This window comes from Montipora capricornis, chromosome 10 (assembly GCF_036669925.1).
Source record: "Montipora capricornis isolate CH-2021 chromosome 10, ASM3666992v2, whole genome shotgun sequence".
NCBI classification, from domain to species: Eukaryota; Metazoa; Cnidaria; class Anthozoa; order Scleractinia; family Acroporidae; genus Montipora; species Montipora capricornis.
In genome coordinates, this window is record NC_090892.1 from 10,669,503 (window position 1) to 10,692,002 (window position 22,500).

The 22,500-nt window shown below is 39.0% G+C and overlaps 3 protein-coding genes across 4 annotated transcripts in view; 1 reads left to right on the forward strand and 2 right to left on the reverse strand.

Annotated features, from left to right (window-relative positions):
* LOC138022263 (uncharacterized) overlaps positions 1-10,859 on the reverse strand; it is a 16,489-nt gene extending 5,630 nt beyond the window's left edge. The window contains exons 1-6 of the mRNA XM_068869356.1: positions 10,398-10,859; positions 7,536-7,820; positions 6,100-6,465; positions 5,121-5,269; positions 3,117-3,279; positions 1,115-1,197 (exon numbers count right to left, since the gene is read on the reverse strand). Coding sequence (XP_068725457.1) covers positions 1,115-1,197; positions 3,117-3,279; positions 5,121-5,269; positions 6,100-6,465; positions 7,536-7,820; positions 10,398-10,515 — 1,164 coding nt within the window. The 5' untranslated portion in view covers positions 10,516-10,859. The remainder of the gene's footprint in view (positions 1-1,114; positions 1,198-3,116; positions 3,280-5,120; positions 5,270-6,099; positions 6,466-7,535; positions 7,821-10,397) is intronic.
* The window catches only part of LOC138022262 (tectonic-3-like), a 36,458-nt gene continuing 16,344 nt past the window's right edge, over positions 2,387-22,500 (reverse strand). Inside the window, exons 13-15 of one of the 2 annotated variants that reach the window (XR_011126546.1) lie at positions 20,287-20,337; positions 19,171-19,619; positions 2,387-2,441 (exon numbers count right to left, since the gene is read on the reverse strand). Coding sequence is in view for 1 of the 2 variants with exons in the window: in XM_068869355.1 (XP_068725456.1) it covers positions 19,452-19,619; positions 20,287-20,337 (219 nt within the window). In the remaining variant the exon portion in view is untranslated. Of the gene's footprint in view, positions 2,442-17,577; positions 19,620-20,286; positions 20,338-22,500 lie in introns of those variants that run through there. The other variant, XM_068869355.1, reaches the window with a different exon arrangement.
* Positions 11,564-17,433, forward strand: LOC138020285 (uncharacterized). The gene is made up of 4 exons (XM_068867291.1): positions 11,564-11,800; positions 12,723-15,179; positions 15,222-16,922; positions 17,284-17,433. Exons 1-4 carry the CDS (start codon positions 11,564-11,566, stop codon positions 17,431-17,433), a joined length of 4,545 nt encoding a protein of 1,514 aa, XP_068723392.1.

Sequence of the window (22,500 nt, forward strand, 5' to 3'; positions counted from 1 at the left end):
TAAATAGGCATATGAAGTTGAAATAAAGTGACTTAAGTTGACTTGTGTGAAAATCAGAGTTGCTCACAAGCCATGCGAGAGTGCTGACAAGACCAGAAGTTAACATCATCTTTGTTTAAATTTTGATGTCTTCAGCATGGGAAGCTAATCATTCTCAAATAACTGAGCTGAGAAACTAACTCTGAATATAATCTTCAAAGCACATTTCATAATTTACTACCTCAGAAAATATGAGCATGACATACCAGAATATCTACAATGTAACTGACGGGTTCAAACCCCGTTGGGGTCCTGAATTTTTCAGACTTCTCTATGCAATTGCAAAAATTGCGTTCATAACTGCGAGGATCATAGCTTCACTTGATGTAAGAAACGATTGGTTTAAAATTCAAAGTTTACAAAGAATTATGGGCTTATTGGCACTTAAATGCTAAAATCTAAATCGCAACTGTGGTGCACCAGCATAGTAGCTGGCAGCTGCGACAAATAACTCAGAAACGATGTACCGCACAAACCTGAGAATTGGTGAGGTGATTTATAAGACAATAGTGTGTTTCCTACAAGATTCCAAGTTCTTGGTTTACTTCATGTAATGGTTTCAATTTTATTTTTTTGTTGTGTGAAAGTGAAAACAATCTATAGACTACATAATTTGACAGCAATGCCGAATGAACAAAAATGGCTGAGAGTCGACTGAAGCTCTTCGGCTTTCTTTACCCTAGAATGGAAATACTGTACACTCTGGGGCATAGCTACAGGAGGGTCCTGGGGTGCCTGTGACTCCCCCTTTGCAAGCCTTTTTTAAGCAAACAACCTACAATATTTAGGTGGCAAAAACTCTATAATCTGGCGAGTACCCTCTGTTTGACACAGTGTGACCCCCCCTTTGAAAAATCCTGGCTATGCCCCTGCTGTATCCTCTACCAAGGCTAGCTGAAATAATAATCATTATTGCTCATTTCCCCAGCCCCTCCTTGGGTAAGATGTCAGGGAAAATGAAATATTTCTTAGCCGGACACTGCATTTAAGCCAAGACAAAAGACATAGGAGATGTTGACAGATTTTCTTCAGCTACATAGTCATGAAAAAAAAAAAAGAATTTTTAAGAACTCACCTCCCAGGTGACTGTTAGCCAAGAGATGCTGCTGTAATTACTCCACTTACTGCAGTTTGTGATTTGTGGGGCTTGACTTGGTGCTGAACAAGAAAAAGAACCACACACGGAAAGGATAGATTAGTCTAAGATCAATATGGTAAATAAAAAAATAATCAAATCCTCAACAAGAGCCATGATATTTTCCATTTGTTGCTGCCATTTGTTGATGTTATAGGTGTTGCTGGTTTGTGTCATATCTTTTTCTTCTTCTCTTTCATCTTTCTTCCATAAACCCTACACCTAGATTTAAGGGCTTTGCATAAACCCTAGACCAAGACGTAGATAGAGCAACTTTCATATAACCTTGAAAAAGTGTTCCGATTTGTTTCATGAAGCACTATTTGGCAAGATTAAAACCAGGCTTCTCCTTATTCCTGCCAAGGAAAACAGTTCGATTGCCCAATCACGTTACTGCATTTCAAATAAAGTCAAAGCGAAATGCCGATCGCTTTCCAGAAAGTTCAATGGAGAGATGATGCTGTTTGCATCCGCATTCACCAAGGCAATGAAAATTTGCACTTTGTTTTTGTTTGATAAGCCAATTAAATATTTCCAATTGCATTTTTGTTTACGATCTGTTTTCACATTTATTTTTCAAGGTCATATGAAAGTCGCTCTAACAACTACAAATGAGTTTGTCAGCAGGGATGACACAGTGGCAAGAACAAGTGCTTGCCTTGCACCAACATGTACCAGGTTTGATTCCAAGACTTGGCGTGACGTGTGGGTTGAGTTTGTTGGTTCTCTACTCTTTTTTTTGTTTTTGAGAGGATTATGTCTCAGTACTCTGAGTACTCTGGTCTTTTGGTCTTTCCCTCTCCTCAAAAGCCAACCTATGATTTGATATTACAGTACTTGTTTGATTTTGTTTAATTTCTGTGCAGTTTAATTAAAGTTCATTATTATTATTATTATTATTATTATTATTATTATTATTATTATTATTATTAAAATTATTATTATTACTACTACTACTACTACTATTACTGTTATCATTGTTATTATCATTTATTATTCACAATTATTCACCCAAGGCGAAGTGATTATCGGTGAATATTCACCGATAATCACTGAGCCTGAGGCGAATAATTGTTTTAGTATAAATACACAGGTGATTATTTCAAAAAAGAGAAAAAAAACATTTCAATGCAAAATCATCTTCACTTACAGTGGCAAAACGACTACTGGCAGCCCTTTTTGTCCGTCGACGTGATTATTGGCTGATAATCCGAGATAGCGAGCCAATGAGAGTGCGCGATTTTGTATAATCACCTGTGTATTTATACTAATATCATTTATTATTATTATCATCATCATCATTATCATTATTGTCAACAATTTTATTTAGCTAAATATAAATATAGTTAGTGGATGGCCTACCTCGCAAATAGCTAAAAAAAGCTAATCAAGGCGGGGCAAGCCAAATACAAGACCACACCTATTAAAAGACAATAAGTTTACACAACAACACTTAGTTTAACAAATTAACGATACAGATTAAAAGTCAGGATTGATTACTGAAGAATATCTTTTAACTAATTAACTAACTTATTATCAGAGCAACTACACAATACAGGGCCACACAGGGCCAGCACATGCAAATTAGTTGAAAGCTTTTGTAGAACGAGACACAACAATAGGAGCTTTTGTTATTCAATGATATGGAAATAAGTGGCCCTGTATTCTGTAGTTAAGCCATATTATTATCATTTATTATCATCATCATCATTGTTATTATTATATTATTGTTATTATTGTAATTATCATTTATTATAATTATTATCATCATCATCAAATTTATCATTATTGTTATTATTATTTTTATTTTATTTTATTTTTCATTCAATATTTTTTTAAGGTATGCATAAAGTCCTTCACACTTGGGTACTGACAGCTTGTGTTACCGGTAGGTGTTATTGTGTATTATTTTGTTATTGATATTAATTTACAGATATCTTACCCGAAATCCTTGTCGTTAAAGTGCTAACAGCTGCTTGGCTAAATATGCCATACTTAGCGTTCTCCTTATTTCCATATTGTGTCATCAAGTAGAAATGGTAAAGAGAAAACCCAGGCAGGTCATGTATCATATAAGTATGGGTTGGCGCATGGGCAATCAAGGTCTAAATAAAGGAGACAGAGAAAGGTAGACATTGCAGACTTAATACTGAAGAGTTTTAATTATTTAGTTTCTAAAAAATAGTTTGTCTTGGTAGTGCTGCATCATCGGGAGTTAAATGTGAAAATTTGGTTTTATCAAATTTAATGAGTCAACTTGATAAAGTTGACCGTACATTATCCCCCTCTTCCAGGAAAACATAATTAAAACCAGTTTCCCTTTTTAAAGGGGTATATTGTACAAAATGCCCAAAAAGTAGAATGAAACATTGCAATAACCACTTTAGACCATTAATTCAGAACAACATAAAAGAAATGCAACAAAAGGAAAGAGGAGTATGGATGGACACAAATGGACAAGATTGAAATGGATTGCACTTGGGTAATCTTGAAAAAAAAGTCACCACAACATGTTTTGATTTATTATCTTGTTTGTGATGTAACGATAATTTTCGAATTTTAAACTCGTGATAAACTAAAATGTCCCCTAATCACCCTAAAATAATGTGATGTAGCCCCTTTTTTTTTGGGGAGGGGGGATCCCATATAAAAAGGGGAGGGATGCTCGTTGTCTCGCTTAGGGGTGTAAATTTCGGATTTTGGTCTCAATTAGGGTGTTCTGGGCAAAATGAAATCATATATAGCCATGAAGGTCTCCTTTAGTGTTGCACGTGAAGAGATATAAAAGTGTATATTTGCGCTTTTATCTTTCTTCACGTAGGTGAAAGTATTACATGATAACGTCTTTGCCATCATTAAAAGTCACTGAATTTTTTATTTATCTGTGTTTTAATATGGTCTCTTTTAGGGATTTAATTTAAAATTTGCGACGAGCACCCCTCCCCTTTTTATATGGGAGTCCCCCCCCCCCCTCCTCCCAGGGCAGTATACTGAAACAGAAAAAAGAGGTAGGTGACAATAAATTATTATTATAATTATTATTAATGGCAATGCAAAATGTAACACATTCTGTGCAGCCATTTTTTTCTTTTAAAATCTTCATTGTTCTTCAGTTGCTCCACTTAGTTTAAAAGTCAGTTTAGAACTTTAAATTAAAAGATATGTGTGGATCCTTGTGATTTAGCACGAAAGATAATGGCAACTTAGGTGTCTCTGACTTTGAAGCACTGGCAGGAAAATTGAAATTGTAGTTGGGGAAGAGAGTACTTAGTTGTTTTTACTGCTTGTTGCTCCTAAAGTTGCATGGCATAAAAACTGCTTACTTAAGCCAGGGAAATTAATGCCTGGTACCTGGTCCTCAATGATAGCATGAGATCTTCTCACATTCATGTCTCAATTATCCTTAAAATTAATCTTAAGGACAGTGCCTACTTAAATTCAAAGGTATTTTTGCCCGGTTTACTGAATATGTGCCTGGGAAAAGCAGATCTTAACAAGCATTATTGAAATCCAAAAGGAAGATTGGGGGTAACCACGCATTTTTTGAAGATAATTAATCAACAATATTTGTAAAAAGCTTAAAAAAACAAAGCAAAGTATGGCATAATTTGACAAATTGAAGCTTAATTATCCCTAAAAATGCATGGTTACCCCCAAATTTTTTTTTTGGATACCAAGAGCACTACCGGTAATTTTGCTAAGTTCTGCTTTCTCCACATAGTTTTGACCCACGCAAAAATATCCCTGTATAACTAATATTTAAAAAAATACAAAAGTGTAATGCTAAACTGACATGATCAACTTATTTGTTGAGTTTGGGTATTAATAAGCACCGCCGATAGGAAATCCGAGTATCTCGAGATGCGCAGAACATATGCACAATAACAATAGTAGGCACCATCCTTAAGTCAAACAATCACTTTGCTTGAAAATTTATCATAAATACCTTGTTGCTGCTGTCCCCTTCTCTGTAATAAAGAATAGTATATTGAACCAAAAAAGTTTGTGGCTCCTCAGAAATTTCCCATGACAACTTCACTGTACCAGCTAGGGACATCTCCTTGGCAAAAAAATTTCTAGCCGGTAGGGGAGTTGCTGAATTACAAAAAAATATATTGTACCCATCATTGTGTGTTGCAATATTAAATAATAATTTGAAACAAGTAAAATGTGCAGATATGCCCAGAAACGCCCCAAATTAGATGCACGCAGATTTCAATAAGCATCAGGAAGTGTCCCATTGCTCTTTTCCCCCAACTTAAACATCACTCATGTTGCAGAATACAGACAAAAAACATCACAAAGTGTCCCCCAAATGCTGCTCTTTAAGTAAAGATTAACTGCTGCATTTGCCCAAAGCTAAAAATAATGCTAACCTAATTATCCTTACCTTGTTGTTGAAAATAGGTAGCAATTGCTTACACTTAAAGGGACACTTCATGTTGAACGTCAAAATTGGACGTGCATCTAATTAGGTGCATTTCTGGACATGAGTGAAAATGTAAGCTCTGTTTCCTTAAGTTCTTTACGAAATTTGGAACTTCCTTAGTTTGTAAAAATGCAAAGCAGTCTGTGACGTAAACCCGGTATCGAACCCATTGCCCTTTACTGGTCAGTTATGGATCAAAGTATGACTAGTTTTCCCGTCTTTCAAAGCCAGTAAGTGAAATTTTAATCGAAAGCTTCTGAAAACAACACAATGTACCTGTATGTGGGACGATTTCGGAGAATACATGAAGTAGAAAAGGCTGTTAAAACCATGCCTAGAGTGCAAGGGGGAAGTATTAACCCATTGTCTCCTAGGGCTTCCCCATTGACGAGTAAAATCGTCTGGTGTTAGACAGAGCTGGTTTAGGCTGGTTTGGGTGTGAAAGGGTTTAAAAACTACAAGACTTTGTAACTATATATATCTAAAACAAACTTACTTTCAAGTTCATCAAACAAGTTAGCCTTGAGTTCAACAGGGTTGCTTTGGTTCCAGCCCAGGGCATTTCCAACTTCAACAAAGATGTCATAGACTACAACGTCTTGAAAAAGACTACCTCCCCTTGCAATACAATACCACTTGAGAGGATTAGATCCTGGTAAAGATTTAATCTCAAGAGGCATATCACAGATAGTGAAAGAAGGTGACTGACAGTGAGGAATGATAGGTCGTGTTTTATTCTTGCACTGTGCTTTGACAACATAGTGTAGTGGTAGCTGTCCTGACTGCCTGGGAGAAGTCCAGTGAATTCTTGTCTCAAATTCAACATTATTTGTCCACACATTTCTAGGGGAACTGGGAATATCTGGATAGAAAAAAATTTGCAGTCAAAATTAACTCAAGTCACCATTACGGTATACTTTTCAAGAGCTTTGTAACGCACTGTAATTTCTTCAACTAATTTTACACTTTTTTACACCATTGTATGTTAAAACATAACAAGGTTGCTAATAAGTACAACAAAGATACTAACAAGTATAAACAATATCACTAATAAGTACACATACTAATAAGTATAAAGATATTACGACATCAGAATTCTATACATAATTATATAGCTGCATCAAAATCCAATATTGCCAACTGATCTTTTGACTATTTTTTATTAATTCTTGCCAACTGTCCAAATTTAAAATTAATTGGATAGTTTTTGCTGGAACGTTTCCTTCAGCTTTGAACAAACCGTCCAATTTGAGGAAAATCTGAATACTTTCCATCAACCAATCAAATGTCAAGATAAATAAATGAACTGAATATTGGCCAATCAGGTTGTAGCTATTATCACTGCTTTCAAACATCAGCTAGCGATCATCGCTCGCAGGGTTTTGTTTTGTGCTGGTAATGGCCAAATTTTCTGACTTTTCTCTCCACCTTTTTGACGACACAGAGTTTCAAATGGAGTCTTCAGCTAGGTTTCCAGAGATAGATGCTACTGATTTACTCGAGATGAGGGAGAATAATCAGAAAAAGAATACTCAAAGAAGCACAAAAAATTAAATTGGGTTAAAGTGTTTGACCTGTGGCATGCTGAGCGAAGTGAAGTAAGAAAGCTTGAGGAGATTCCTGAACACAAGCTTGACAATGTTCTTTGGATGCTATATAAGTAATAGGTAACAGAACTACATGCTCATCCAATTTGGAAATAATTGGATTAAAAAAATTCCTCGGACTGCCAACTTGGACTCGGCCTATGGCCTCGTCCAATTTTGGCTGTCCTCAGAATTTTTCTCATCCAATTATTTCCAAATTGGACAGCATGTAGTCCTATTATATATACAAATTAACGTAACAAATTTGCTACCACTTTTAAAGTACCTTTAGTTAATTAATGGTACTTGTAAGTACAGCACACAATGAGAAAGCAAGACAACTCACCTCCTACTTTCACCTGGACATACTTGGGTTCAATACTGGTGTTGTTCTCACTGGTTTCTTTACATGCATAAGTTCCATTATTGCTCCATCTGACATGATCTATAACCAGCTGAACTGTCCCATTGCTCAGCTTCTCTGTCACATTCTTTAGCTGCTCTGTTCCATAAAACCATGACAAATGGTACAGGTAGGTGGATAAATTTTTTGTTCCCACAAGAGCACAGTTTAACACAAGCCGCTCTCCTACTCTGATTATTGTCTCACTTGATGTGCTCAACTGTAATTCTAAAAAAACATTGTAACTTTTAGGAAAGGAAAGGCAAGGAACTTTATTTAAGTGTCTAGTCGTTCTAGCGCTGGAGCGCTAATTGGAGACACTGTAAACTGAAGTTAACAATTAACGCAAATCCAGTCAAATCAAGTCAGGAAAAGCATTCTTTTAAATTATAACAAACACAGAAGTGATTGATGGCTCTGTGGAGGCCTTTCAGAAGAGGTAGGTAAGGTAAAGTCTGCTACAAGCCTAGAAGGCCCATCAAGCCGGCGCTTATCTCGGGTTTTTGTAACACGAAGCGACTAGGAGTATTTCTTCTCCCACTGGATGGGATGCCAGTACATTGCAGGGTTACCCCCAGCATTAAATTCGCTGGTACCGATTTATACAGAGGCACCGTGAGAGTAAAGTGTCTTTCCCAAGAACACAACACAATGTGCCTGGCCAGGACCCAAACCTGGACCACTCGATCCGGAGTCAAGAGCACTATAAACCATGAGGCCACCGTGCCTCCAACAACCCTCCCCTTTAAAAGTGCAAAGGGATTCTGGGTGGCATTGCAATCATTAGCGATAGCAATTTTCAGAAGGTGCTTAATTAAAATTGGCTGGAATATAGCCAAACAGTTTATCAAAAGAATGGCTTCCCTCCAAGCTCCAGTACATTTGTGGGAATAATAAATTTGTCCCACACTACAAGACAGAAAAAGCGAAATGGACGAGAGCTTCCAAAGCTTGTGCAAACAGCAGGATAACGAGGAGCTTGGAACACAGGGTATTTTTTGCCAAGATCCTTTCAAAGGAGGCACCTTATGCACCCTACGCAGAAGAGGGGGACAACAATAATATTATTATCATCTTTTTGCATCTTACAGTGATTGGAAGTGCTGATATAGCTCTAACAAGCATGAACAAATGTTACTACTATTGTTTGATCTTGAAATCCTCAATATATTTTTTTCCTTTGGATATTTAAACTAGATGTCAGCCTCACTCATTTGGTGTAGACTCAGGGGCACCCAATGTCAATTTTCGGAAAATATCTGTTCGGAAGACGATTTGAGATCTAGAATTTTCGGAAAACTTGTTGTAAAATTTATTGCTCGCCTGCCCGTCCTAAGATTTTCGAACATCTAAAAAATGGTATAATTGCCCATTTTTAACAGATTTTTACCTCAAAAAGGTCACCAAGAATTTTCGGGAGCCATTTTTCTGGCTAAAATTTTCGAAAAAGTAAATTTTGATCCCTAAAATTTTCAGACCACTAGACTTTCAGCTAGGAAATCCAAACAGATAAAAAATCTTAGGGAATAAAAACATGCCTATATCTACAATTTAAATACTAAAATACGTTAAACAATGCTATGTTTAAGTGGTTTTGAACTATATTCTCGTTGGGTGCCCCTGTAGACTTTCATATAACTGACTAAATAAATGGCGCAAGACTCTTTTAAAGAACCATTAATATTCTGATTAGGAATTTCTGATTAGGTATTTCCATATTGGTTTTGTTTTTTGTTTTAGAGCGGTTTTCAATTGAGTGTCGAAAGTAATTAGATAATTACTTTGGTTTATAATTACTTTCACTCAGTGATTGGTTCAAAGTTCTCTCGCCATTTTTTCAACCAATCAGAAGTGAAACCAAAACCAATCGTGGCTCGCGCGTGCTCATTTTCCCGCGCTTTGTGTCAGCTACGTGTAATTACTTCGAGTTTTGATTGGTTTGCTGGATTGTCTCCGTCCTTTTTGATTGGCCAAAGTAATTACTCTGGTTTTGGTTTTACGACACTCAATTGAAAATCGCTCTATGGAGATTACAGTGTATAATTATTATTTGGGATCCAGTATATGAAAGATGAGCCCTTCTTTCCCATCATTTTGAACTGATAGTGAAAAATAAAATGCAAAATCTTAATGTTGACACTCCTCCATTTTACATATTTCTGACGACACAAAGACTAAAATCATCACCCAAGGAGGCAGAATATGGAATGTTGCAGCTTTGATTCAATTCAATCTATGCACATCGAACTCTTAGACAGGAAATCGGATCAACCACCAAAACCCAGATTGCAGGCACTCAAGGGGCAATAATTACATTACTGATTACATCAAATGAATCAAAATCGATCAATGTAAATGAACGTTTGTAATTCACATAAAAGGCTAGTTTTCCCAAGAGAGCAACACATTCGCACTAGTTCCAAATACATGTAATCGTTGTCAGTTGGTGCCCTTTGTGCTAACAAGTTGCTAATAATCATTTAATGTCGCCGTAATACGTACGCTGATCTTCATTACATTTTAAAGGATTTACATTTTCTCTTGGCCGACTGTAAAACACGTACAAATTTACATTATGTAGGGTGAAGGATTTTTCTGAGAAAACCGATTGTCCTTTTAGCTTTAAATTAAGTACCTATCGTGGTACTTAAGTACCTTATTAGCTTACACGAGCGCTACCGGAGGTCAACAATCACATCAAAACAAGCTTTAGTGCGATCGCTAACTACTAAAATCTTGATTCTACAGCTTTAACGCGCTTAGTAATCATCGCCAACCCAGACTTAACCACAGACACCATCTTACCTGCAGAAATTTTGTTTCTATGAAACACAGAGTCACTACCACAGCTGACTTCTTTGAAGCCTTCGAAAATGGACAATACACCCAAAACAATGCGAAAGATCGTCTGAGTAAATGCCATGTTTCGACATGGCTAGGATCATTCTGCGACTGTGCAGCAATATTCCCTGGAACTATATCGTTGCCATAGTTGACTGGATACATTTGCATCTTAAGTATTAAAAACCCCGGCATATTATCACCTCCACTTGACTCATCCACTATTTAAAAATGAGGCGAAAAAGAGAGTTTACAAGAGCCAATTTCTAGTTCGCGTAATACCAACTCGTTTCCCCGTTGTCGATCTTCAATTTTAAGGAGGAATTTACGTATTCTCGAGAATATTATGCGAGGAACGACATGTTTACCTTTCGTCGCCATTTTGCATTTTGCGCAATTAATTAGTACGTAGACTGGACTCAATTTACCGGTGAGAGACTGGGAGAAAATGAGCTCGTGCGGAAATTCACAGAGTTCTATCAATTCCTGCGCTTAAAATTTGGGTTTATCGACCACAATTTCAAAGGTTGACGGAATCGGTACCTCTAGGAATAAAACAAATTACTTACATAGGTGGTTATTGAAAATTCTCTACGCTGATTGGTTGCACTTGAGATGACTATTACGCGATAATAACCTACTTAACCTACGCGGTTTAGCCAAGGTTTCCAGGTTAACCTGCAGAAGAGGCGGATTAGCGGGGATTCCGCAGGATAAGGCGGTTTCAAAATGGCCGCAAGCCGTATTGTCGAGGTGACAGTCGAAGAAATTAATTAATTAATTGTTTTAAAGAAAATGCATATCTTTTCAATTAATCAGCTATGTAATAATACTAAAACAATAATTATCCTCAGGCTCGGTGAATAAAAACCTCGACTTTGTCTCGGTTTTTATTCACTGATATTCACCTCGCCTTCGGTGGATAACTGTTAATTGTGTCTGGTTGTTGTGGAAAACCTTGTAGTTTCTTTGGCAAAACCGTTCCCATGACATCAAAAAATTAGAAGTTGTCAATTAGTGACGAACAAACGTGATGACCCACTACAAAGATCATTGAAGAAAAGTTTTACAGTGTTCTGCAGGAGAGTCACCGTTCACACAAAACTTAAAAGTTCTTTCCCGTTCTGAGAATGGACCATTCGTTATCATCTGAAGAGGATGGATCTCAGCATTCAACTGCCCAGAGTGATGAGGAAAGTGTCTCCCTGCTTCAGTTGCAGAGAGCCATCGCAGATGATCTTAGCAATTACCAATGCTTCGTGAAGCCTTTTCACTCAGTTGATAAAGAAAGACAAGAACAAAGCAAAGTGGAAAATACACCCACTGTTAGAGTAGGCCAGCAAGAAATCAACTCGACTGGCAACGAGGTTTGTGAAATGGTAATGTGGCGTACATGCAATAATTGGAATAATAAGCTGACCACTGCCGGTCAGTGTCGAATTCTATTTGTGTCTGAAAGTTATGAGTAGGGTGGCCCACAAGGGACATGCTGCAAATTAAAGATTGCTGCAAATAAAAAAAAGTTGCTGAAAATTTTAAATAGTTGCTGCAAATTAAAATATCAAAAGTATGCCCACCCACTGAAGGAAGGGCAGGTACAAAACCAAGTCAAATGTTGGTTTTTGAGGAGAGGGGAAACCGGAGTACCCGAAGGAAACCTCTCGATGCAGAGTAGAGAACCACTGACAAACTCAACCCAGATATGACGCCGAGTCTGGGAATCGAACCCGGGCCCCATCCCTGCACCCCGGGCCGGAGAAGCCATTCACGAAACTACCATTCGCTTGTTTCGATACGCTGTTCTTTTGACTAGTTTTCATAATCGCAAAAAGAAAATGACTGTGAAGTTTGATAACTTAGAAACAGATTGTGACACCCGAAAAGGACCCAAGAACTTTCGGGACTTTCGAGAAACGAGCCCCTGGAACCCGTTCCTCGAAACTTTTCGGACTTTTTTCGGGTGTCGCAATTTCTTGTATATCTTGAGAACGGAGAGATCGTCAAAATCCGCAATAATTTTGCTTTTTCCGATATCTTGAAAACATGTTAAAAGGCCATCTTATCAAAAAAAGTGGATGGCGGCCGGGTTAGGAAATGGCTTTTGGAGCCCGAAAGAAACGAGCCCCTGACAGACCTTGTAGTGAATAAAGCACCTTTTCTTTTACAATACTGATTGCAAACTGCACAACAAGGAGCCGGACAAAGTCCTCCAATTTATCAATTCTGAAAAGCCCCTCGGGGAGTGGCTGATAAATATATTTAATTTTGTCGTTTTTTGTCGCTTTGCAGGGTGGAGGAAATGAACGAAAGGAAACTTCTACAGAACAAACTGGACAAGTTTTGGGAATGGACCTGGCAGGTAGGATAAAGGCATACGAATATGACATCCTCAGATTAAAGAAAATGCTTGCGGAGAAAATGACAGAAGTTGAAGAGATCACGGCAGAAAAAGGAGAACTCGAGTCCAGCGTTCAAAATGCTCTCCACAAACTCTGGACCAAGGAAGAAGAGCTCCATGCTCAACGAGAGTCTTCCCTTGAACGAGAGAAAACCTTGCTCAACAGCCTAAGACAGGAATCAGCTCGTTCAGAGGAATTAGAACTTCAGGTCCAGTTTCTAGCGAAACAGAACGACGCTTTGCAAGAACAACTTTATCGACTGGAACAACAGCTGTCCGAGGTCAAAATTGTCACTGAGCAACGAAAGAGGGAGCTCGAAAACAAACTACCAGAACTCGAGGGTAACCAAGAATCTCTCAAGAGGATGACAGCCAAATTGATGGGCCAAATTGCCGACGTGGTGTCAGCCCAAACTAAACAGACTTTTAGAACAGTAGATCTCTCTTCTTGCACGAGTGTGGAAGAGACCAACTCCGAAATGAGCGGCTCTGGAAAATTCAGCGAAAGCCTAAAAGAGAGCAATGAGGATGACCTCTCTCAAGATGGTGAGATGATAAATTTGAAGGAACTTTTCTATCGTCAACGAAAGGAGACAAAAGACTTAATGTCGAGCCTTCGGGATATTTGGCGGAAAATAAACGTGGACTCAAAAATGCACGTCAATGAATGGCTGGTGAGAAAAGAGCCTAAAGTTCTCTTAGACGATATCTACGAGGCATACTGCCGCGAAAAATCAAAGATAGTAGAATTGGAAGAGCAGAATATTCGACAACTAAAGAATCTGCAAGATATCGAAGAAGACCTCTGCACCACCGAAGGTAGGATTCAGCGCATTTGGGTCAGCCTTTCTCTTAATGAAGAAAGGGAAGAGAAAATTTCTAGCACATGGAAAAATGGATCGCCCTGCGCCGAGGAGACAGAAAATGCCTTAGGTAATATTGAGCGGGTTCTCGCCAAAGGCAGATCCATCCTCCGAGAGAATCGAGACCTCAAACAATTAAATGCTTCGCAAGAAGAAAAGATAAATGATCTGCAAGGACGTATAGAAAAAGCTAGAAGAAAGGAGAGTGAGTTTGCAAAGGAGGTTGAGGTAAGGAACGCAAAATTTGAAGAACTGAGGCTCTCGTCAAAAAAAGAAATCGAGGACAAAGATGTAGAAATCGAAGTACTTAAAGAGCAACTGCAAGAACTTGAAAAGAAGGAGGAGCAGAAGAAAATGAGCAATGGTCTTTCCGATAAAGAAAAAAACGGCACAGACGAGATCTTGAAAAGAAGAGAGCGCGAATTAGTTGCATACAAGAAGAAGTCCCAAAAGAAGGACATGGCCTTACGAGATGAGGTACGAGACTTGCAAGAGGCCTTAGAAAGGACTAAACGAGACAAAGACGACCTTGATGAACACTGCATCTTACTGAAAGAAGAAACGGAGAAGGCTGAAGCACGGTTTAATTCTACGACAGAAGAAGCAACATCATTGAAGGAAGCGTTGGATCAAGCAAAGAAGAAGGAAGAGAAGCTGTTTCTGGTAACGAAGGAGCTTTACGACGAATTTCAAATAAAAAGGCAAGAAAATGCGTCCCTAGAAACGGCAATGGTGACCTTGTATGAGAAAGTAAAGTGTTTCGAAATAGAAATCCAAACCACAAATCAAGAGCGACAAGTTGACAAAAAAAACCTTAAAAATGCCAAAGAGACTGAACAATATCTGCAGTCGTCACTTCAGGAAGCAATGAAAGAGCTTTTCGAATTGAAAGCTAAGAAAGAAGGGAAAATGCCGGCAGAAAACGGGCATCAATCTCTCACCAATCAAAGAAATGACCACAAAGGAGACCTAATGAACCGTCTGCATGAAGTTGAGACTTTCATTAACAATGCTATGAAAAAAAGCGTTCAAGATTTAGATGAGTACGCCGTACAGTTTGGTGAACTGTGTGAAGTTAACAATTTACTGAAGAAAGAAGTCGACCAGTATAACAAGACTTCCACTACATTAGAGAAAGAGAATAACCGGCTTAAAATGCTACTTCAGGCAACCAAGGATGATCTTTTAGAAGAGATGAAGGCAAAACAAGAACTCGAAGTTTTGTTGGCGAGATCAACTGATAAATCCGAGTCCACGTTGTCAGAACTCAACGAAAGCGTAGAACATTCGACCTCTTCACAAGTGCATGAGTTACCATTGGCTTCTTCAAGTGACCACACTATGAAGGGTACGAAGAAGACTGGTAAATCCAAGAGAAAGCTGATTGCTAAGGCCATCAGTAGGCGTCTTCGTTCTTCTTCTTCTTCAATCACCTCCTCCAGGAAAGAGAAAAGGAAAGATGGTGAATCCGTCGAGAGGGTACATGTACAAACACCTGCCAAGATTACTGAGCCGCGTGTCGAGCAGGACAATCCTGGTAGAAAGGAAGCTTTGGAACACGAGAGGCAATTACGGAATACTGTGATGACGCTTCAACGAGATAAAGAGGAACTCGCCCAAAGAGTGGAGTCCTTGCGTGATGAGTTGCAAAAGGCAAAACGACGACTAAAGAGCTATGACCATCTAAACGATAGCATCCGCGATGACGCGTGCCGACACGTCAGAGAGATGACAGAGATGAATAAATTCCTGGAAGCTATTCACGGAAGAATAGAACGCGCTTATAACTTGATAACAAACGATATTCAGGGACTAGTGGAGGCTTCGGAAGTAAAAGACATGCAACTACAAAATTTGGAACAGTCACTGGAACAATTTGAGAAAGAGAATGCTGAGTTATTAAGGCAGATACCAATATTAAAGGAAAAACTTAAAGATGCAGCGACTCTCAAAGAAGCGGCACTAGATGAAGGGAGGCAGTTGAGAGTTTCGCTCAAAACTGTTCTAGAAGCAAAGGAAAAGTGTTTGTTGCCATCACAACCACCCTTGGTTATCAATAATTTGAATACTGATGTCATCTTGCCTCAAATGGGAAAAGATGAAGTGAGATCTATTTTAAAAGAAGTACTCCAAGAAGTTGAATATTCCACTTCGGTTGAAATGAATCGTATGAAACAATCCTTAGCTGAACAAACAGTAGAGCTGCAATCAACAAGAGAACAGAATGAATATCTCAAACCCCTCGTGGATGCTGGCGTGCACGAGCAGCTGCAAAAGGCAGAAGAAAAGATTAGTCATGTCAAGGAACAACTGAAAGTCTGCGAGGAGAGGCAGAAGGTGTTACGAGGGGAGGCTATTAATGACAAGGTAACAGCCAATAAGGAGATTCAGAATTTGTACGAACGTTATGCTGAACTGAAAATAACATTGAGGAGCAAAGAAGAAGTTTTGAATCGATACCATGACATGGAAGAGGCACTGATGACTGAAAATACTCAACTTCAAGAAGAGATGGACGCTGCTAAGCAACGTTTTAGCGCGGATAATTTGTTGCTAATGCAAAACGCTGAAGCGAAGAGAACGATCAAGGGTTGGAAAAGGAAATTCCAGCGACTCGAAGAACACTTTGAAAAAGAAAACAACCATCTGAGAGAGGAAAATACCTGGTTGCATAACCAGCTAGCAGAAGAAAGCTCTTTTTGCGCGGAACTCCAAGGCTGTAAGGCAAAGCTTAAAGACGATCTTGCGAAAGCAGAGGAAAGACTGAAAGTACTAAGAAGAAAGCTTGAAGAGCGTCAGGAAACCCTGGCTGGTTTTGAAGAGAGACGAGTAGCCCTTGAAACCAAACTTTCATGTGTTCAGAAAGTTAACAACGAGCTACAAGACGAGTTAAGCAAAGAAAGATTCGAGGCTGATCGTAACCTTTTGGAGATGCGAAATGAATTCGAGTCCACAGTCAAGGAGTTGAAGAAACATCAGCGCGAAGGAAACAACATGGTTACCAAGGTCTTCTTGCTTGAAAACGCGAAAGAAAAACTGGAGAACGAGCTCAAAGACAAAGAGCGCAAAATGGCAATCAGTTTTAAGTCATTCACTGAGGACAGGAGCAGACTAACTGAAAGAGTCAGGGATCTAAGAATTTCCCTTGAAGAAGAGGTTAAGCGCAGACTAGATCTAGAAGAAAAAATGCAGCAGATTGTGAAGATTTCAGTGACGCAGAAAGGACGGGTAAGATTAAAAGTCCAGTCAAATTCATCCTATAATTAAACGAGTCAAAAAAGCCTTTAACAATACGCAGTGATATTTGAATCTTGGCTTGAAGCTTTTGGGGTTGTGTATAGGAATTTGATAGGAAGCAAAAATTCCAATCACCAGAAATCTAACAATCAAGGAGTGAAGAAACTTCACTGAAAGGCTATTTCCAGGGCGTGGTGGAGTAATCCTGCTGGTGGTCTCAACGGCAATTGTACTAAACCTGGCGCCCTAATCAAAGTAATAAATGGAACGGGCTATTTTTTCGTTGTATTGTTAAGGATGTTGCCAAAATTAACAAAATAATCAATCATTTCTTTTCTTACGTTTAACACAGATAAGAAGACAGGGAAGTACGTTCAAAGCGGAACATAATCGACTTCAAAAAGCACTGGAAGACAAAGCGTTTCCCAATCTGTCATTTAAGCTTTCTCCCGAGAACAAGGAATCAGCTGAACAAGCAACACAGAATGACATGAACGAATGATAAGTGAAACGAAAATGCTGTTAAATGTTCCTTTGAACTGTGTTCAACGACACTTAATCTGGGTAGAAGATGCCCAGGCGAGATGATCTCATTAAGATACTGAATAATGTGGTAAAAATTAAATAGGGAAGACAGTAAGCGAGATTCAAACTTTGGTTCCTTTAATTTGTTTCAGAACGATAGACGATTGGATATAAAGTACAGTTGATAGTAGGATCTCAGTTAGCTTTCTTTCTTTTCCAGCCTTCTTATATGCAAATGTATTGCTGTCTTTAATATACGTAAAATATATGTACATTATTTCTAACGCCAAAAGCCTGTACATTGCATAAATAAAATACCATCGGTTACAAAAGCCGACGGTCACTGTTATAGATACTGTCATTCGCGTTTAAGGCCATCAAGAAAAAGAGCGATTAACGGAAGAAATAGGAACGGATCTAAATAACATCGATCATACTGAAAGCATCCTGTCACTGGGAAAAAAACATCTAGAATTTAAGTATGTTTACCATGCTTTGAACGTAAAACAGTACAATGCTGACAGTTCGTCATTTGGAAAGATTTTGTGGTTGAAAGAAAAGGATGATAATTATACCATTCTTGTTTATTCAATAGGGAGTATCAGCAAAGACAACGGCGAGGGCTATGAGAACGTCACAAATTTGCATACTTAGGGTGCGTTCGATTGACCGTATTCCGGAATAGGAATACATGGAACAGAACTTAGAAATCCTTTCTTTTTACAGAGATTCACATTAAAGTTGTCAAACACCTGCTAAATTGCTATTTTAAACATATCTTTATTATCCTTGTTGCTTCAAAACGCCAGACACAACGTTTTAAATCATCAATCTACGCATTCTTATTCCGGAATAGGGTCAATCGAACGCGCCCTAAGTGAGCAAAAGCAATAGCTTTGCACGCTCTGCACGTGCATCTTTTCATTTTTGTCTATTTCTTTGCCGTCGTCAGCAAAACAACAACGTGAAATGACCAAATGTGAGGTTTTAAAGAGAACGTCAGCGCTTGAGGATAAAGTTTCATTTTCTCCCTTAAATTGAGCGCCGTTCATACTAGTTTCGTTGTTGAGGTTTTGTCGCAACTTTGTCACGTTAAAATTCTTGGAATGGTCGCGAAGCGAGTATAATAACGCGAATTCACATTTAACGACGATGTTCTCGACGCCGTTGCCGTCGTCGTTGCTAAAGCTCTCTATTAAAAATTATATTTGTAATCACTCTGAAATATCATAACCTAACTAATGCCTGGAAATTCTTTCAGTTGGTACGCTGCAATTTTCAAGTCAATGGAATCCTTCAATGGATCAAATGTCCTGTTTGCACGTAATGAGGGGCATGTAAGCGGCAGGAAGTGTCGCGTTACATTCAACTTTAATGGGGACGTCCATCCCCATTGACGAGCAAAATCGTCTGGCGTTAGACAGAGTAAAATACTAAGTCTGGCCGGTTTTAGCCGGTTCAGGCGTATTAACACCGCTTGTTTCTGGATATTCAAGCCACTAACGCCACAAAGTGTCGACCCAAACTCTCCTCTTCAAGCAAACATAAGCAGTTTCTAAAACCCAAACTTAACATGACGCGAACGATAATGTTATCTCTAATGTTGTGAACACGTAGCTGTGGCACTTGGGCTCAACAGGAAACTCCGTATCGGTTATCAAAAGTACGCATGCATTTTATTACTTGCGATTCTGGTCAAGAGTCAAATCGAAACCTATTGCTTTTTAACAGTAATGTTCCTTTTCCCATCTCCTAAGCGCTTAAAACGTCGAATGACAGGTCCATCAAAAGCTGAGTACGAGGAATAAGTTGTCCCCGAGGGGGTCAGGGGACCCCACACCAATGCTTTACTCCCCACACTCCCCTTTTCCAGGGTCCGTTATGTTATGCGTGAACAAACGTAATGAGAGCGCGCGAAGTCGGGACACATTGCAACGTTCCTCTTATAACAATCTCAAAGCCAAAAGTTCAAAATTTCAGCGCAGGACTCCTTTGTCAAAAGAAAGGAAAGAAGAAATCCGAAGACGCTTTAGCTTCGAAAGTTGGACGTGGCTTGACCTGCTCAATGGGTTTGTCTGATACATCCACGAATCCAACTGACGTCACCACCTCAACTTGTTGCTCAGGACTGCGGCTTCCAGGCTGGCACTGTGCTCCAGTGCACTGAAGAGCAATAAATCAGTGTTAAACACAATAAGAGCAAAAGAGCTGTACGCGTCAAGTACAATGACACGCCGTAGGAATGCCATCTCAACTCCATACACATTCTCCACGAACTGACAGTGTGAGATGAAATTAATTTGGATACATAATTCTACATTTCAACTGTATCGAGATCTAAAAGGGCTCGACAATTATTAATCAATTTGAAAACCTCAATTTTAATGTGAACTGAAATTCCCCAATGAGGATTCTACAATTAGGTGTTTTAGTAAGAGAGCGAACGAGCCATTCAACAAATACATATACACAATTTCTTCGCTCTCAGTTTCCTTGAGCATTATAAGAATGAACGCGACAAAAAAGTCACAACAACAACTTAGCTAAGAATTCCACGTGGCGGGACGGAATACAGTTTTTGATTTACAAGCGCAATCGAGGAGTCCCAGAAAAACCTCTGCTAGTTATCAACCAGAGCCGAGGAACACTCGCCGTAGCCTGCACACAAGCTCTCCGTGCGTCGGGGAATTGGAGCGAGCTGTTGACCACGCGCCATTCCATGGACGGAGAGCCTGTGTGCAGGTTACACTCGCCACCTCCTACGCAAGAGATCGCTTCTCATCTTTGTCGTAAAGGAAACGACTAATAAGATTTAACATGTACTCCTCACCTGGTACTGTATATCTCTAGTATCATCGTACTTAAACAAAACGCCGACAATCTGGAGACATTAAAAAATAAGGAGATGTCGTCTTTCAGAATTTATTTCGCAAAAAATGGAAAGATCGAGAGATGAAGCAAAACGGATATTCAACCGTGAGGCAGCCGATATTCCCGTCTATAGGTTCAGGGGACAGAACAGCAATGCCGTTCGAAATTAAAATGGCCGACTTTTTAAACTTGTTTTGGTAGACCGGGAATGGCAAAGGGATGTACCAAGATGAAAAACGCAAGGGCGGGGCGTTTAAAGCCACTGTTTTTTTCCCGGCCGAAGAAATCTTTGTTTTCTGCCGCTTTCGTTCTCGTCGATGTATTCGCATCTACATGTATCCCTACAAAAGTGGACCGAAACGTCGGTCAGTTCAACTGGAGAACTTTCAAAACACCACAGTAAGCTGCACAACCGGCGGATTAGCGCGGCCAGCGCGATACACAAGCACGCGCGCGAAGCGCGAGAACGAGCGCGACGCGCGATGCGAGAAAAATCGTTCTCGCTTCGCGCTCGTGTATCGCGCTGGCCCCGCTAATCCGCCTGTTTTGCAGGCTACACCACGACTGACCATAAATCACGAAGTGCATGACCAAATAGGCAAATTGCACGACGGTGTCCTTTGACTACAACTACCAGAATTCAGTTTGTTTTTCTTTTCTTATTAAAATTTTGTATTCCCAGCGGGGTAAAAATAACAATAGCTCTAATTAGCATGAGACAAGCAAAACCTGAAGGATTCTGGTGCTTGTAGTTAAATGGCGTCATCAAACAAATGCCCTATTCATACGATTTTTTATTTATTATGTGCTCAACAACCCCACGGCTACGTTTCCATAGCAACTTCCGTATTGCACTCTATAACCTATTTAACCATTCGTGATTGACCAATCAGAAACGCAATATTCTGTCCAGTATATACTTATTAAGAATTAATATATGATATATAGCCAACGATTCGTTTAGCGTCGAATTGGTTAAGACCAGCCTCATATCCAATAACTGATAGCAAACAAACTTACCCTGAACATGACAAAAACCGAATTTATGCTGATTGGATCAAGGCAGAGGTTGTATGCTCTCACAAATCCTTCAATTCCCGAGATTAATGGTGCTCCTATCACTCAAGTTTCTGTTGCTAAATCCCTGGGTGTGCTTATTGATAATAATCTTAACTGGAGTAGCCATGTCGATAAACTGACAAAGAAAGTAGCTTCTGGAATTGGAGCCCTCAAACGTCTAAGGCATCTCGTTCCTCAGACGACATTGCGCTCTATTTATCACGCTTTACTTCAACCGCACTTTGACTACTGCAATGTCGTCTGGGGAAACTGAGGTATCACGTTACATGACAAATTACAAAAACTGCAAAATAGAGCAGCCAGAGTTTTGACCTTCTCTAATTTTGATGCAAATGCTAGCGAGCTATTCAAAATTTTAGGCTGGAAAAATCTAGTTAGCCAGCAACAAATTGCGCTGGCCACAATGGTCTATAAGTGTCTTCAGGGGCTAGCACCGGAATATCTATGTTCTAAATTTACAAACCGCGAATCTGTTTATAGTTTAAGAGACTCTGAAAGAAAGCTTAATTTTCCGTTTCCGCGGAAAAATTATTTTAGAAACAGCCTCAGCTATAGAGGTGCTACTGTCTGTAATAGCTTACCCCTCAAAGCGAGACAAGCAGAGTCTCTTGGGCTTTTCAAAAATCTGATTAAAGACATATTTTAGTATAAAGCACGGCATTCATGGAAAGCAGCTTTAGAATTAATATAGTTTAATTGTATTTTATTGTAATCATTTTAAAATTTTACCTTTTGTAATTTAGATTTTAGCATTGTTTGTAATCTTAGCTGATGATTTTACCGTGCATAAATAATAAAATATCATATCATATCATATCATATCAACCGCGAATGGAATGACTGTTTTATTAAATTTCCATTAAATAGGCCACTTTCGAAATATCAAATGTTCAGTTAGCTTGATAGTGAGGCAGAGAGGACAAAAATAATTGAAACACGTTGGAATGAATGTTAACAATTATTTGCATATCATCCACCTTCCTTTGTCTTTGTCCTCCATACCTCTCTTTCAAGCCGAATTTTATCATATCGAAAAAGGCCTATTTAAGCACTGTTATACTTACAGAACGACAGGATGTTGTCTCAGTTTCTA

Bases quoted from the DNA above. Each gene is read 5' to 3' on its own strand.
- LOC138020285 (XM_068867291.1), top strand. From the start codon at position 11,564: ATGGACCATTCGTTATCATCTGAAGAGGATGGATCTCAGCATTCAACT. The intron at 11,801-12,722 runs GTTTGTGAAATG...GTCGCTTTGCAG, and splicing joins TCAACTCGACTGGCAACGAG to GGTGGAGGAAATGAACGAAA. The intron at 16,923-17,283 runs GTAAGATTAAAA...CGTTTAACACAG, and splicing joins CAGTGACGCAGAAAGGACGG to ATAAGAAGACAGGGAAGTAC.